This window comes from Penicillium citrinum, assembly GCF_028827155.1.
Source record: "Penicillium citrinum strain IBT 23319 chromosome Unknown utg000001l:1.0-4955037.0:1.0-4956770.0, whole genome shotgun sequence".
Classification (NCBI taxonomy): Eukaryota; Fungi; Ascomycota; class Eurotiomycetes; order Eurotiales; family Aspergillaceae; genus Penicillium; species Penicillium citrinum.
In genome coordinates, this window is record NW_026622686.1 from 1171609 (window position 1) to 1183913 (window position 12305).

The 12305-nt window shown below is 48.3% G+C and overlaps 5 protein-coding genes across 5 annotated transcripts; 3 read left to right on the plus strand and 2 right to left on the minus strand.

The window, feature by feature from the left end:
* Window positions 1–50: 50 nt before the first annotated feature.
* Window positions 51–910, minus strand: N7469_000452 (MMtag domain-containing protein; the record flags this gene model as incomplete). Its single annotated transcript, XM_056639372.1, has 2 exons — window positions 51–816; window positions 873–910. The coding sequence occupies 2 exons, from the start codon at window positions 908–910 to the stop codon at window positions 51–53; spliced, it is 804 nt and encodes a 267-aa protein (XP_056505129.1).
* Window positions 911–1264: 354 nt separating this feature from the next.
* On the plus strand, window positions 1265–3808 carry N7469_000453 (uncharacterized protein; the record flags this gene model as incomplete). Its single annotated transcript, XM_056639373.1, has 5 exons — window positions 1265–1378; window positions 1433–1440; window positions 1500–1548; window positions 1611–2976; window positions 3033–3808. The coding sequence occupies 5 exons, from the start codon at window positions 1265–1267 to the stop codon at window positions 3806–3808; spliced, it is 2313 nt and encodes a 770-aa protein (XP_056505130.1).
* A 702-nt stretch (window positions 3809–4510) lies between these two features.
* On the minus strand, window positions 4511–6398 carry N7469_000454 (RBR-type E3 ubiquitin transferase; the record flags this gene model as incomplete). Its single annotated transcript, XM_056639374.1, has 2 exons — window positions 4511–6119; window positions 6202–6398. The coding sequence occupies 2 exons, from the start codon at window positions 6396–6398 to the stop codon at window positions 4511–4513; spliced, it is 1806 nt and encodes a 601-aa protein (XP_056505131.1).
* Window positions 6399–7501: 1103 nt separating this feature from the next.
* N7469_000455 (phosphatase PAP2 family protein) lies at window positions 7502–8146 on the plus strand (the record flags this gene model as incomplete). The annotated part of the gene is made up of 2 exons (XM_056639375.1): window positions 7502–7592; window positions 7692–8146. 2 exons carry the CDS (start codon window positions 7502–7504, stop codon window positions 8144–8146), a joined length of 546 nt encoding a protein of 181 aa, XP_056505132.1.
* Window positions 8147–8886: 740 nt separating this feature from the next.
* Window positions 8887–12260, plus strand: N7469_000456 (FAR11/STRIP family protein; the record flags this gene model as incomplete). Its single annotated transcript, XM_056639376.1, has 5 exons — window positions 8887–10830; window positions 10886–10998; window positions 11059–11204; window positions 11263–11392; window positions 11450–12260. 5 exons carry the CDS (start codon window positions 8887–8889, stop codon window positions 12258–12260), a joined length of 3144 nt encoding a protein of 1047 aa, XP_056505133.1.
* Window positions 12261–12305: the final 45 nt, after the last annotated feature.

The window sequence follows — 12305 nt, forward strand, 5'->3', positions numbered from 1 at the left end:
TCAAAACTGGTATCAATAAGGTTTGGTGATACATGAATTTGGTATGTATTTCAATTTCGACGATTATGACCTTCCCTATCTCTGCCTCGGTCTGCATGGACTCGTCGTTCTGCGGGGGAATAACTTCGGTCTGCGCGTCTATGACTTCCATCTTTGCGCTGAGATCGATCCTGTGATCGGGGACGAGAGCTATGTCTCTGGCGATGATGGTCCTTGGATCTCGACCGATGCCGATGGCCACGGTGATCCCGATCCCGATCCCGATTCCGATCCCGGTCTTGACCCCGACCACGCTCACGTTCCCGATCATCATTGTGATGACGACGATGTCGCCTATCACGATCCCGACCTCGATCATCACTTCGATCCCTTCGTCTCTCTCGTCGTGGACTGCGACTTCGACTGCGCTTGCGATCGCGATTACGGTCCCGACTGCGACTGCGACTGTTATGTCTGTGTCGTCGCTCACTGCGGGATTCTCGTTCCTGTTTCTCCTCGCCTGCGCTGGGTCCATCTAACTGCGCCTTGTCGCCGAGAGGTGTCAAATTGGCGTTTTCTCGAGCTTGAGCTTTTACTGGTAAAGGTAAACCTAGGGCGCGGGCCATCGCTTCCTCTTCGGCATCTTTGACTCGTTGTCGTTCCTCTTGTTGTTTGCGAGCTTCTTCTTCCTGATCCCCTTCTTCACCCTTGGCGTACCATTGTAGATCTCGACCTTGTTGCCAGCGTCCGACTGGGGCCATTAATGAGTGACCGAGGTAGTTCTCTCGATGAGTGGAGTTCTGGACATCGCTCCATTTGAACTCATTGCGCCCGCCACTAGATATATTAGCATGGGCATAGGCGTACTACCAGAGGGAGTAACTTAAACTTACCGGCTGCCTTCTTTGCGTATACTAGCCACCAAATCCATGGTGTGAAGTTCAACTGATACCTTGCCAGTCAAAAGTTAAAGGAAGCGTCAAGTTGAAGGCGGAAGAGGTGGAAAGGAGCAGGCGGTGGGCCCTTTTTGGCTCCCCGCTTGTCCAAAGCCGGCGAGAAGCTGCTGGGAGCTTGTCACATCGCGGAACTTCCCAGACGTCTACCCCTCCTCCTCTTTCTTTCCTTCTCTTTTCTCTCCTCTTCTTTTTTTTGACTTGAGTTATTTCAGTTCTTGGCAATGAAAATCCTGACTTCAATTCACTCGCTGAAGCTGCTCGTCCACGATTCCAGCACCTCCTATCGACACCCGGCCATCGTCATCTCTCACTACTCATAGTTTGGGGAAATGGATGCTCCCAGCCCCGGGAGGCTAGACGTGAAGGTCGGTCCCGATGGCCGGGATATACATAGGCTTCGGCCTCGGATTCAGGCTTTAAATGTTGAAAAGGAAGAGGATCGAGTGAGTGGGCTGATTATCCCCCGCACGTGAGGTATTGAAGACTGACTTGGATAGTTCCCCACGTACGTTTGAAGAGTGAATTTGAGATATGATATAGAGTGATATTGATCTATGTTCTTAGGAAACATGATAAGTTTGGTCCTCCGATTGCTACTTGGCGAAATAATCTGGTAAGAGATTCATTGCACTCGATGATTGCGATTCCGTACTTTTGGCTGATCTTGTTATACAGTCAGCAGCGTCACAGAGGCGAAACCTCATCTTTGTCGCACATCTCTGTGATATTTATGTCTGGATACCGAAAGGCCCCCAGCAACTACTTGGATATGAACCTGAAATGGTCATTAAGCCTGTGATGAAGGATCCCTTGATGGAAGGTTATATTGATCGCATGAACCCACATACGATCAACAATATCCTTGTGGATGACCTAGGCCGCGATGAAGTTTTGTTGCTGGCGACAGACTCGGGAAATGTCTGCGGTTATCATGTGGAGGCGATCTATTCTGCAGTCAAACGCTGTGCGAAGAGTGGTTACAAACGGCCCTTTGACGGCGCTGAAATCAGTCCGTTCTTCGTGGAAAATGTCGGAATGAGCGCCTGGGGTCTGGCTACTCACAAATATGCCCGCCTTATCGCTGTAAGTGCCAATACGGGCCTCATCACCATTTATGCGTTTGCATTGGTAGACCCGGCTGCGGAGGATAGGGACGACGAGACTGAATCTTCCGACGATATCAGCACGGGAATGAATGCGACGGACCAAACATGGGAGCCTGTGGAAAGCAGGAAACAGCTTTACCAACTACATCAACTTATGCCAAGGCATTATCGGACCCGGAATCTACGATTGACCTACAGAGGTCATTTTGACAATATTCCTTGCGTCTCATTCGCCAATTTCGATCTGAATCCTAATGGAATGTGGATGGTTAGTACAGATATAAGTAATAGACTTATTGTCTGGAGGATCTGGGACGATTTATGGCCATCCAGAGTATATTATCCTGGTCATCCATCCAATAATCCACCTCAGAGAGGCTGGTCAGTTATTCCCTTGGACCCGCGAACATTCAGGCCATGTCGCACGATCGAAGAAGCTTGTGGCTGTAAGCCAAATGCGCAAAATATTGCTCAACGCATGATTCTCGACATTTCCCGTTGTATAGAAGGAGTCCCAGATGCATCCCAGATCTTTGTTTATGGTTTCAAGCATAAAGATTCAAGCAGAGATGTGGCGCCTGCCTGCATACCAGATGATATTTTCTCATCTGACTGTCGCATCGATGATGACTCTCAAACCGGCTCCTACATTGGTCTTGAGAAGGATCATATTCCGTGGAAATTCGATGCTGTCCATAGCGTTGATACCGTGGCTGAAAGAAGTCTCGAGGCCCACGGCAGTGCACCTCAAAATCGAGTCAAGGATTCGCATTTTGATAGAACTCGGAGATCACGGACCCAGGGCAGTCTGCCAAGTCTCATTGGGGAGAATGATCATGATGACCATCACCGAGTACCGCCTTGTTTATACCCAGATGGTTCGGTTGGGGATCCTGACCCTTCTTTGGCGCTATTGAGGAGCAAAGCAGTTCACCGTATGCTAAAATGCAAAGTATCAATAGAAGGGCAACTTGAGCTAACTATTTTACAGCGCCACAACCGAATTTCTTCCCGGTAATACATTTCTCTGAACATCACATCAGTCTAGCCGCATATCCAATGGATTCAGAATACCAAATAATATGCAAAAGCCCACTTTTCCAACGGGTCTCTCTGCATGCAGAAATCAGCTCGCTCTGCGATCGCTTCAACATGGTCAAATACATTCCCGAGCTTGGACTTGTGGTGGCAGCGTCTCAAAAAGGTCGAGTTGCCATAATAACCCTGACCTGGCATGAAGAAATAGGTTCTTCATTCCGTCTGGATTGGATCCTTCCCTTCTCAACGCAAGAAGCAGAAGAGGAACGTCCTATCATTCCTCTCCTTGGTATTACAGTAAATCCAATGCCAGGATTCGAGGTACCCCAAGACGTACCGAGTATTCCTCGAGGAATCGATCCAAAGGACTGGCAGACATTCAACTATCGCATTCTAAACCCGGACGAAAATGATCTTTCTCCATCATCCGAATCGCAATCCCAATCCTCTTCATCATCATCGGACGAAAACATCAAACCCCACAAATCCTCACCCAAACAACATAACCACGCCTCGAAAACTCCTCTCAACGACGCCAACCCAAAACCCAAGAAAAACACCCAAAAAGATCCCTTCACACTCCCAGAATCCCACGCCCAAGCATCCCTCGCCTACCGTCCCCACGAACCCTGGCACGGCTGGCATCCATCACGCCATTACAGACTCCTCCTTTTATTCTGCGACCATACGGTCATGAGCTACGAATTCTGGCATGACTGGAAGAGTTAAAAGTTAGCTACCGTTTGCTACATCCATCCACTCCTTGATACCTTTCTTCCCTTTCTCTACATGATGCTTGAAAAATACCTCACAATTTAAAGGTCATTTCATTCATGTCTGGTATATGAATCAGAGAAATATCTACGGTCAATATTATTGTACGAGTACGCGTGAGAGAGTTTGCATTTTGGAGCTTTGTGGCATTTGCATGGGTTATGTTAATGTTCATATTCTTGTTTATTTTTAGTTGATTGACTATTATTTCATCTTGTTGAAATCATTTAATAACTCGAGGATTTAGACCGTAAATACAAATATTCCATAGTGTTACTCTTTTTAATTTGGATGGTCCGAGTTCAGGAAATTGAAGCATGAAAGGACCTGTATTCCACAATGATATCTAGGTGCAAGAAAAGAATTCGCCAAAAAGCTAGGACGCAAGGCAGAAAGCAAGTGGGATAAACCATTATAGTCCAAGTCGCATGTCAAGATGAATGGGGGATATGTAAAGATGAATGCAAAAGCCAAGGATAAATCAAATGCAAGAGGCTGATCATGAAAAGACATCAAATGGTGTATGACGGTCATAAGGAAATTTTCATAGCTCATGAAAATAGTAACGTAATGCCAAAGGGTAAAAAATAATACCAAGCGAGATATAGCAACAGAAACAGCAGCGGTAACGCGGAGTGCCATGTTTCGTCCGGTAACTTAGAAGTCGTCTTCCAACTCGTCACTATCCCATTCATCCTCGCGATCATTTTGTACAAGTTCGAGGAAACGCTGTAAGCCAGGGTTAAGCTCTCGTGGACGAACCGGTCCATTTCGACGAGGAGGATCGGCGGCTTCGCGTCGTCGAATCTCAGCCATGGCGTGGGCCTGCGCCTGGCGTTCTAAAGCTGCTGCTCGTGCAGCACGGTCAACATCCATGCGACCTTGTTGATGTGGACCCGCGGCCCTGGCAGCGCCGCGGTTGACGCGTGGTGGAATGGGGGCTGGAGGGGGAGGAAGGCGAGGGTGACCATCCTCATCATCGCTGAGTTCCCAATCAAGTAAATCATTATCGATATCATCGTCGTTGTCATCGTCACTCTCAATCTCAGGATCATCGTGGTCATCATCGAAAATAAGAAGATCGTCTGGGATACGGTGGAGAGCTTCGGCTCCTTCAGGCTCGGTACCGTCACCACCCTCCAGTTCCCAGAGACGATTGTAGCAGGAGCTTTCAGCACGGTTGAAATGAAGATATGGATTTGACGGGTCCAACCAGCCTGAGCAGAGGTAGCAGAAGTGCGTATCGCATTGAAAGCAACGCATGTGGTTGCAACCCATACGTTTTTGGCAAGGCACGCTGCATTCTGGACAAGGCGTGGTGTAGAGCGAAAGATAACGTTCTGTTGCCTTTTCCTCCTCTGTCAACTCTTCCTGCCGACGTGGTGGAACACAACGGACTATTTCGCCATGCCAACCTTTGCGACAAATGCTACAGAATGCGTAATTACAGTCCTCGCAGATTGCAAGCCTCTCCTCTACTGGAGGAATCGGCGCGGGATCTCCATTCGTCTCAGCGGTAGGCGTTTCTTCATCATCTGATACATCATCATCAGCCATAGGGTCGATTGGCTTGGGGTGCCGCTTAGATCGGGCAGCGCCTTGGCACCATTGTCTTGGACAGTAGACCGTCGTTTTGTCGGCTTCAATTTGCTTTTTGCGCCGGAGGAAAACATAGCGTTTCACAGTCTCAGTGGCAAGAGGAATTTGGAGAAGTTCGCTAGGTGTCAGGGTCCGGCGCTTCTTACGACGTGGTGTGTCGATCTCTCCCTCTGGCGCATGATCCATGCCCTGTGCCATGTCGCAATCGGGCGCGAGGCATTTAACGGAATCAACGTCACCCTCGGCGATGCATGTGTTATAAAAATCTTGCAAGCAAGCAACACAAAAGACGTGGGAGCATCGCTGTAGTCGGTAGCAATTCGCGCCTTTCTTAGGCTCCAAACATACCCCACATTCGAATGTTTCCCTTTCAAACTTCTCTCGCTCGGTTTTGTTGTTGAATTCTAACAAGGCGATCTTGAGATCCTGCGATAAACAAAGCTCACCGTCGGGGGTGTCTTGAATGCCGAAGGCGGATTCCGCCAATTGTTGAAGGTGGTCGATGTAAGTGAAAACCACCATATCCCGACCACACTCCTCCCATAGCCGTGTGCAATCATGAGCTAATGCCTCTAAAGTAGGCCCTGGGAGCCATGGTGGGTGAGTATTGAGCCGGAGAATCGGTGGCTTTTCGGCGGGGTAGCCTTCAGGTAATTGAATTTCCAGACTGAGGGGTGGCAAGTGTAGCAAGATATGAACATCCCCGGGGCGCAGGAGGACCAAGATCGGCTTTTATACCATCAACGGACGTGGGAGGTGTCAGCGCGGCAGGTAGACCGGGGTCGAGCGGCTGTTCGAAGCAGAAACGGGTTGGCGATGGCAAAGTAACAGGCAGATCTAATGAGGCTTTAAACGGCGACGCGGGGTTGATCTGAATCTCTGGGAAGATGGCGACAATGGAGGAGAGCTCAACAGAGCGGTCATCCTCTAATTCGAGATCGGTCATCCTGCAGGAATGAAAACGACCTTGGGAAGGTCCGGTGTCAGGAACAGGGTATATTGTTTTACTGAGATGCGTCTGCCACGATCTCCGGGCTTCGGCAGCTCAGTTTGGGTTCTGTTCAGAAGTGTAGGGTCATGGCTTGCCCATTCGCAAGAGGGTTTGCGTACTGGAATTTGAAAAAAGTAAGAGATATAGATGGTGAAGATCAAAAATGAATAGGAGTGGCGATCGGGCAGAAATGGGAGGCAAGATGATGCTGTCCCGCAGGAGAGACACGCCAACTGTCCCAAAAAAACCAAAACCACAATCAGATCACCAAGGGACGCAACTAAAACCCCCGAAGGGATAATTATTCTTGTGAAAATCCCCGGATCAAGGAATTCGTGCGCGTACTATTCGTGCTCGGTGATGTTGGTTGGCCTGGGAGGGGTATATCAAATGATGTAACGAGGCGGGCTGAGTGTGAGCGGCAAAGGAAGTGTAGAAAGAAGAGTAAAGCAGCGACTGCGTCATGATTTGATATGGAGAAGTAAGACTAAAATGGGTTTTATCGAGTGAGGTGAAGATGAAGGAAAATAGAGAAGATTGAAAGAAGAAGAAGAAGAGAAAAGAAGAAATTGAAAAGAAAAATAGGCTGGAAGGTGTGCCCCTGCCTGTTTTGGTGCCTGACTCGGTGGTCGGTCGTGCCTTCCCCCTCCAAAAAAAAAAATTATCAGAGGGAACTACTCGCTTCTTTAATACGATAAGAGATAAGCATTTAAAGCAGCAAGTAAAAGATACCCAATTAGTCTATCAAGTCTTGGCATCTCCAGCTTGGCTTCTTCTTGGTTGCTGCTCCGCTTTGTTTCCAACCTCGGAACTCTTCTTAAAAGGCAGCTGTCAGAATGAATTCTGATACCCCGCTAGCCTCATTGTCTTTGACTCATGTCCATTATGTGAGTTGTCTTCGAGGCAGTTGGGCATAAACAAGGCTAATTATATTCCTCTTTCTTGCTTTCTTTCTCTAGAACCCAGAAGATCCTTTGTCCTTGTTGTCGGCATGGCTAGCTCTGCTTCCTCAAGCTCTATGCGTGTCTTATGCTACACTGGCTTGGGCATCAAGAGAGATGGAGGTGATTTTAATGTTTGCTGGACAGCTGGCCTGTGAGGCCTTGAATTTTGTGCTGAAACGCATCATTAAGGAAGAGCGACCGCGAGGTAAATTGCCAGTCCATTCTCAAATTAATGTCTCTCCAAGAGACCTCTCTTTTACGCGGTAGTGGGGGACATTGGTAATTTCTGACTAAATGTGACTAGAAATGTTCGGCAAGGGCTATGGAATGCCCTCTTCCCATGCACAATTCATGACCTTCTTCGCCGTCTACCTCACCCTTTTCCTTCTCTTTCGACACACTCCGTCTTATGCGAGTTCCTACCCCTACTGCGACTTCATACTTCGTGGTGCCTTGTCCCTGGGCCTTTGTTCCAGTGCAGTTGCTGTCTCTGCCAGTCGTATCTACCTGAATTACCACACACCACGACAGGTGCTTGCTGGCAGTGGAGCCGGCTTCGTGTGTGCTTGTGGTTGGTTCGTTATAACCGGCTTGCTTCGACGCCTAGGATGGATTGATTGGGCTACAGACTTGACAGTCTCGCGTCTACTGCGAGTGCGCGATCTATTGGTCAATGAAGATCTGGCCGAGGCTGGGTGGCAGCGTTGGGAGACGCGGAGGTTAGAGCAGCGTCACAATGCGGCGCGCAAGTCCCAGTGAAAGAAAGACCAACTTGATTTCGTCTGTAAATTATAGTTCATAGTCTCGCACACGCACATATGATGATGTTCTCATCCAAGAGATCCAGTCTTTCGGAGTTGACTATCTCATACCATAGGGTATACTAGCCAATGCTAACCTGAACTTACGTAGATGAAACAGAATAACAGACTTGATGATAGTAGGAAACATATAGTAGCTGGTTGCAATCGTTACCAGATTCCGATCAAGAGCTACGAATAAAGCAAAACAGACCCTCATGAACTGTTGGTTACTGTCTGTGTATAGTTAGCTGTGTACTCGAGGGTAAGTAGGAGAGTCTAGATGCTACCGAACAGGAGTAGTCACCTCAGCAGCTCCACCGCAGATATAGATATTGTGCAACTCCATCTCTCTGTGCTTCTTCTCGGAATAGATTTAGTATAATTAAATAGAAGGAATTAACGTACTGCATCAATGGCTGGTGTACTGTTTCGGTGAATGAGTGTTTATACTACACACGTGATACCAACGTGACCCTTATCAATTATCTCCGGCTTGGCACGCGAGTCCCCAATGTTTGGCGGTTTGGATGGGCTACATCGCGTATCGATCGAGGCTCCGGTGACCTCAAGATCGTCTCTATTCTCCAATCACCTGTATATCACCCCGATGTCCATAAATCCAGTCACCAAAATCTTTCTGGCCATCCATAACCCAGCGAGCCGTTGAAAAACTCACCATCTCCGTGGCCACCCCTCATGGACATCCCGCCAACGACTGCCGACGCCGCTATGACCGAACACCATATCGTCAAAGCAGATGAAGTAGATCAGACGGGAACAGATATTTCACCCGTCTCAGACGACCAATTGATGGAAGAAGTTGCGGAGGGTCTACGCCAGGAACAAGCTGAACAGGCCACACCTTCATCGGAAGCCTCCCAGCCTCAGAAGGCTCCCAAACGACCCGAACTTCGTCGAGAGAGCTCTGCACCACCTCCACCATTGCAACCCCCTCCCCCAGCTCCCGTTCAGCAAAATGCCGATCGTCCAACGGATTCTCTAAGTCTTGCTCAGCTGCGCCGGCTTGTCCAGGAAATGCCCAAGATCGAACAGCCAGCTTATGCTTTCGAATATGCCGACGCGCAGTCCTTTCCAGATGAAATTGACGAATGGTTCCAGTACAATGAATTTGACCGGGTCATATTAGTTGGTATGAAATCAACTTTCAACCGACAGTGGAGCGATTTCAGCTTGAAATATGCCTCGGAGACTCCTGAGCTATCGTGGATAGACGCCTCTGAAAGCTTGCGCCGGAATTTTATTAGGGAATCTCTTCACAAAACAAGACACCCTGATATCTCTGTACGACTGGAAGCTTTGGAGAACGTCTGTTATGCTGTGACAGGTGTATGGGGTTCGACTGGAGGGCGAGTTGCGGCAGATTTCCCCGACAGCCCAGACGCAAAGACAGCGGCCGAGAATCCTAGGTCCAAATCTCTCCAGATTGAGTGGATCGAACAAAATGTCTCACTTGTTCAGCAGTGTGATGGGATTTCTGTTCTAGTGGAGAGACTGAGTCAAATATTTGACAAGAGCCGTGCCTCCTTTGGCCCCGACCCAGATGGTATCGAATTTGAACGCCTGAGTGTCGGAGATATTGCTGCTCCAGAGCGAGAAGCAAACTTGCTGCTCACTTGCCTGTACTTTGTCATTGAGGTTGGTCGGAGACAAGAGGCCCAAGATCCTCAATGTACTTTGATTCGTGATTCATTGAGTGAATCTCAGCCGTGTTTGCTTGTCACGATCGTTGAAATTATCGCGAGGCTGAGATGGGATGAATCTGCTAATATTCCCCTGACTAGAATCATTCTTCTTCTTTGGAAGACCCTACTTCTGATATTTGGCGGCAGTGAGCGGTTAAAACGAGCCAAAGAAGTTTTGGAGCCAAAGTTTGAAGCAGAAGAAAACTCGACCAACAGAAGGACACCATTTTTGACTGCGTCACCTTTGGACTACCATACTTTCCGACAAGAAATTACATCTAAATACCCTGCTTACAACCCGCCGCCTCCGCTTGTTCCCCTGGAACTTGACAATAACTCGATTCTACCACCTCTTCCTCAGCATCCTCACAAAGCTGCAGCTCCATTCTGCGGTGTCGGTCCCTCTGTAGCCAGTGGTAATGGCTCTATCCTGCAGCAGTCAGTACATATTGCAACACCGGCCCCATCTCCGCCTCCGTCGCCAATTGGTCCTGGTGGAAAGGCAGGCAAGAAACAGAATTATCAGACGAATCAAAATTTCCCGCTCATGTATCCTCCGCTAGATGACACCAGCAATCGGATTGGTGGCAAGGGCACTACCGAACGCCAGGATGTCCTGGTGGGAAAGAGATGGGAGGGCAGCGACGTGCCAGCGTCGATTATTGAGGCAGGTAGACTGTTTTCTACTCATGTAAAAATGACACGGGCAATGCAGCAACTCTGGGATGAGCGGGAGAATTTTATGAAGTATGACCGGGGTTGGAATCACGAACAACCTTCACGTGTGCCTGACTATTCATGGGCCAATGACCTGGAAGAAAACGTCGGTAATTTAGGCTTGGACGAGCAACCTTCTCAAGCCGAGCCCGATACTCCCAAGGAAGAAGTCGATGATCCGGATATTCAGCGACGTCTTGATGCTGTGGAGGGCTTTTATGTGAGTTCAATGCTCGTTGATTGTTAATATTTTGTCAAGCTCTAATGCTTTCCAGTCCCATACTTTGGCTCATCTACAATCTATCACGATTGTCTTCCTAAAAATCATCCTGACAAATGTCAGCGCGGTGGTCAATCAGGCGAGTGCTTCTAACTCACAAAGCATGGTGTATGTATTCATTCTCGGATGTTCCCCAGTCAAAACACCCTCATTAACGAAAATTTCTAGTAATGGCCATGGTATCAATGGAGGATCTGGGCAATTTCTCAATGAGCTTTCCATTGATGAGCTGGATAATCTCCGACTACGAGAGATCACTGGGAAAGCTGTCTCTGGAACTTTGCTTCTATTGTTGAAATGGTTTAAGCGATCTCGTAAGTCTAAACCTCTCAGAATCCACATTCTTCTGGATTGCACACTCACCGATTACAGATATTCTGAAATTTGAATATATGACTCAACTCTTGCTCGACTCAAATTATCTTCCATTGATCTTGAAGATGTTCGCTCATCAAGATGTTGATCAGGCGGTGGCCCAAAAGAATGACCGTGAAGAATTATCGTTCGTTTCCCTCTTGCCTTCTTCTTCGTACACAACCACGTAACTGACCGCTGCTAGATTTTTCCGTTTCTGCTCCGACCATTCGGATAACCCTGTCGAACCGGAAAACACCAATGGCGGGGACACCGAGAGTGAAGATGAAGCTGTTCCGCCCCCGATATCTCGCAATCGTCCTAATTCACACGAACCTACGTCTGTAGGAGGTCTTTCGCCTGAAGATTCCATCGCAGATGTACTCGAAGGTCCCACCCGTCCTGAAGTCGACGAACTTGGCTATCCGACAGCTCCATTACCCAAAGAGCCGATCACCGTCTTTTCTTTCCGGAATTTCTTCTCCGCCATCAACTACTTGCACATCATGCAAAAGATTACCCGAGACAAAGCACATCGCTGCCTCCTCCTTGTGCAATATAAATCCAGCACGATCCTACGCAAGGGTCTGAAGATCCCTGACCCAGACCTACGTTTCTATACTCTCAAACTTTTCAAATCCCAAGTCCCCTACTGCGGACGTAAATGGCGGCAGAGCAATATGCGTGTTATCACTGCCATCTATTTATATTGTCGACCAGAGCTTCGCGATGATTGGCTTGCTGGTTCTGATGTTGACGCTGAGGTCGAAGAAGCGTTACCGTTGGAACAGGCTCTCCGTGGACTCACGCATTGGTGGCATCTACGTCGGTATAAGGATATTATGGGTGGACCTGAGGGTGCATCTATGATGGAGGAAGAGCGGGATTTCTTTGTACGTGAACTTGAGTCTATGGATTGGGTGAACGAGGATATGGCTGAAGAAGGAGATGTTGGGAATCATGCGATGAATGGAACTGAATGGGATGGAGGTCTTCAAGTTGAAGGCTGGGCATGATAGAATCCATATTTTAGCGATCGTACAGTCAATACCCCTGCATAA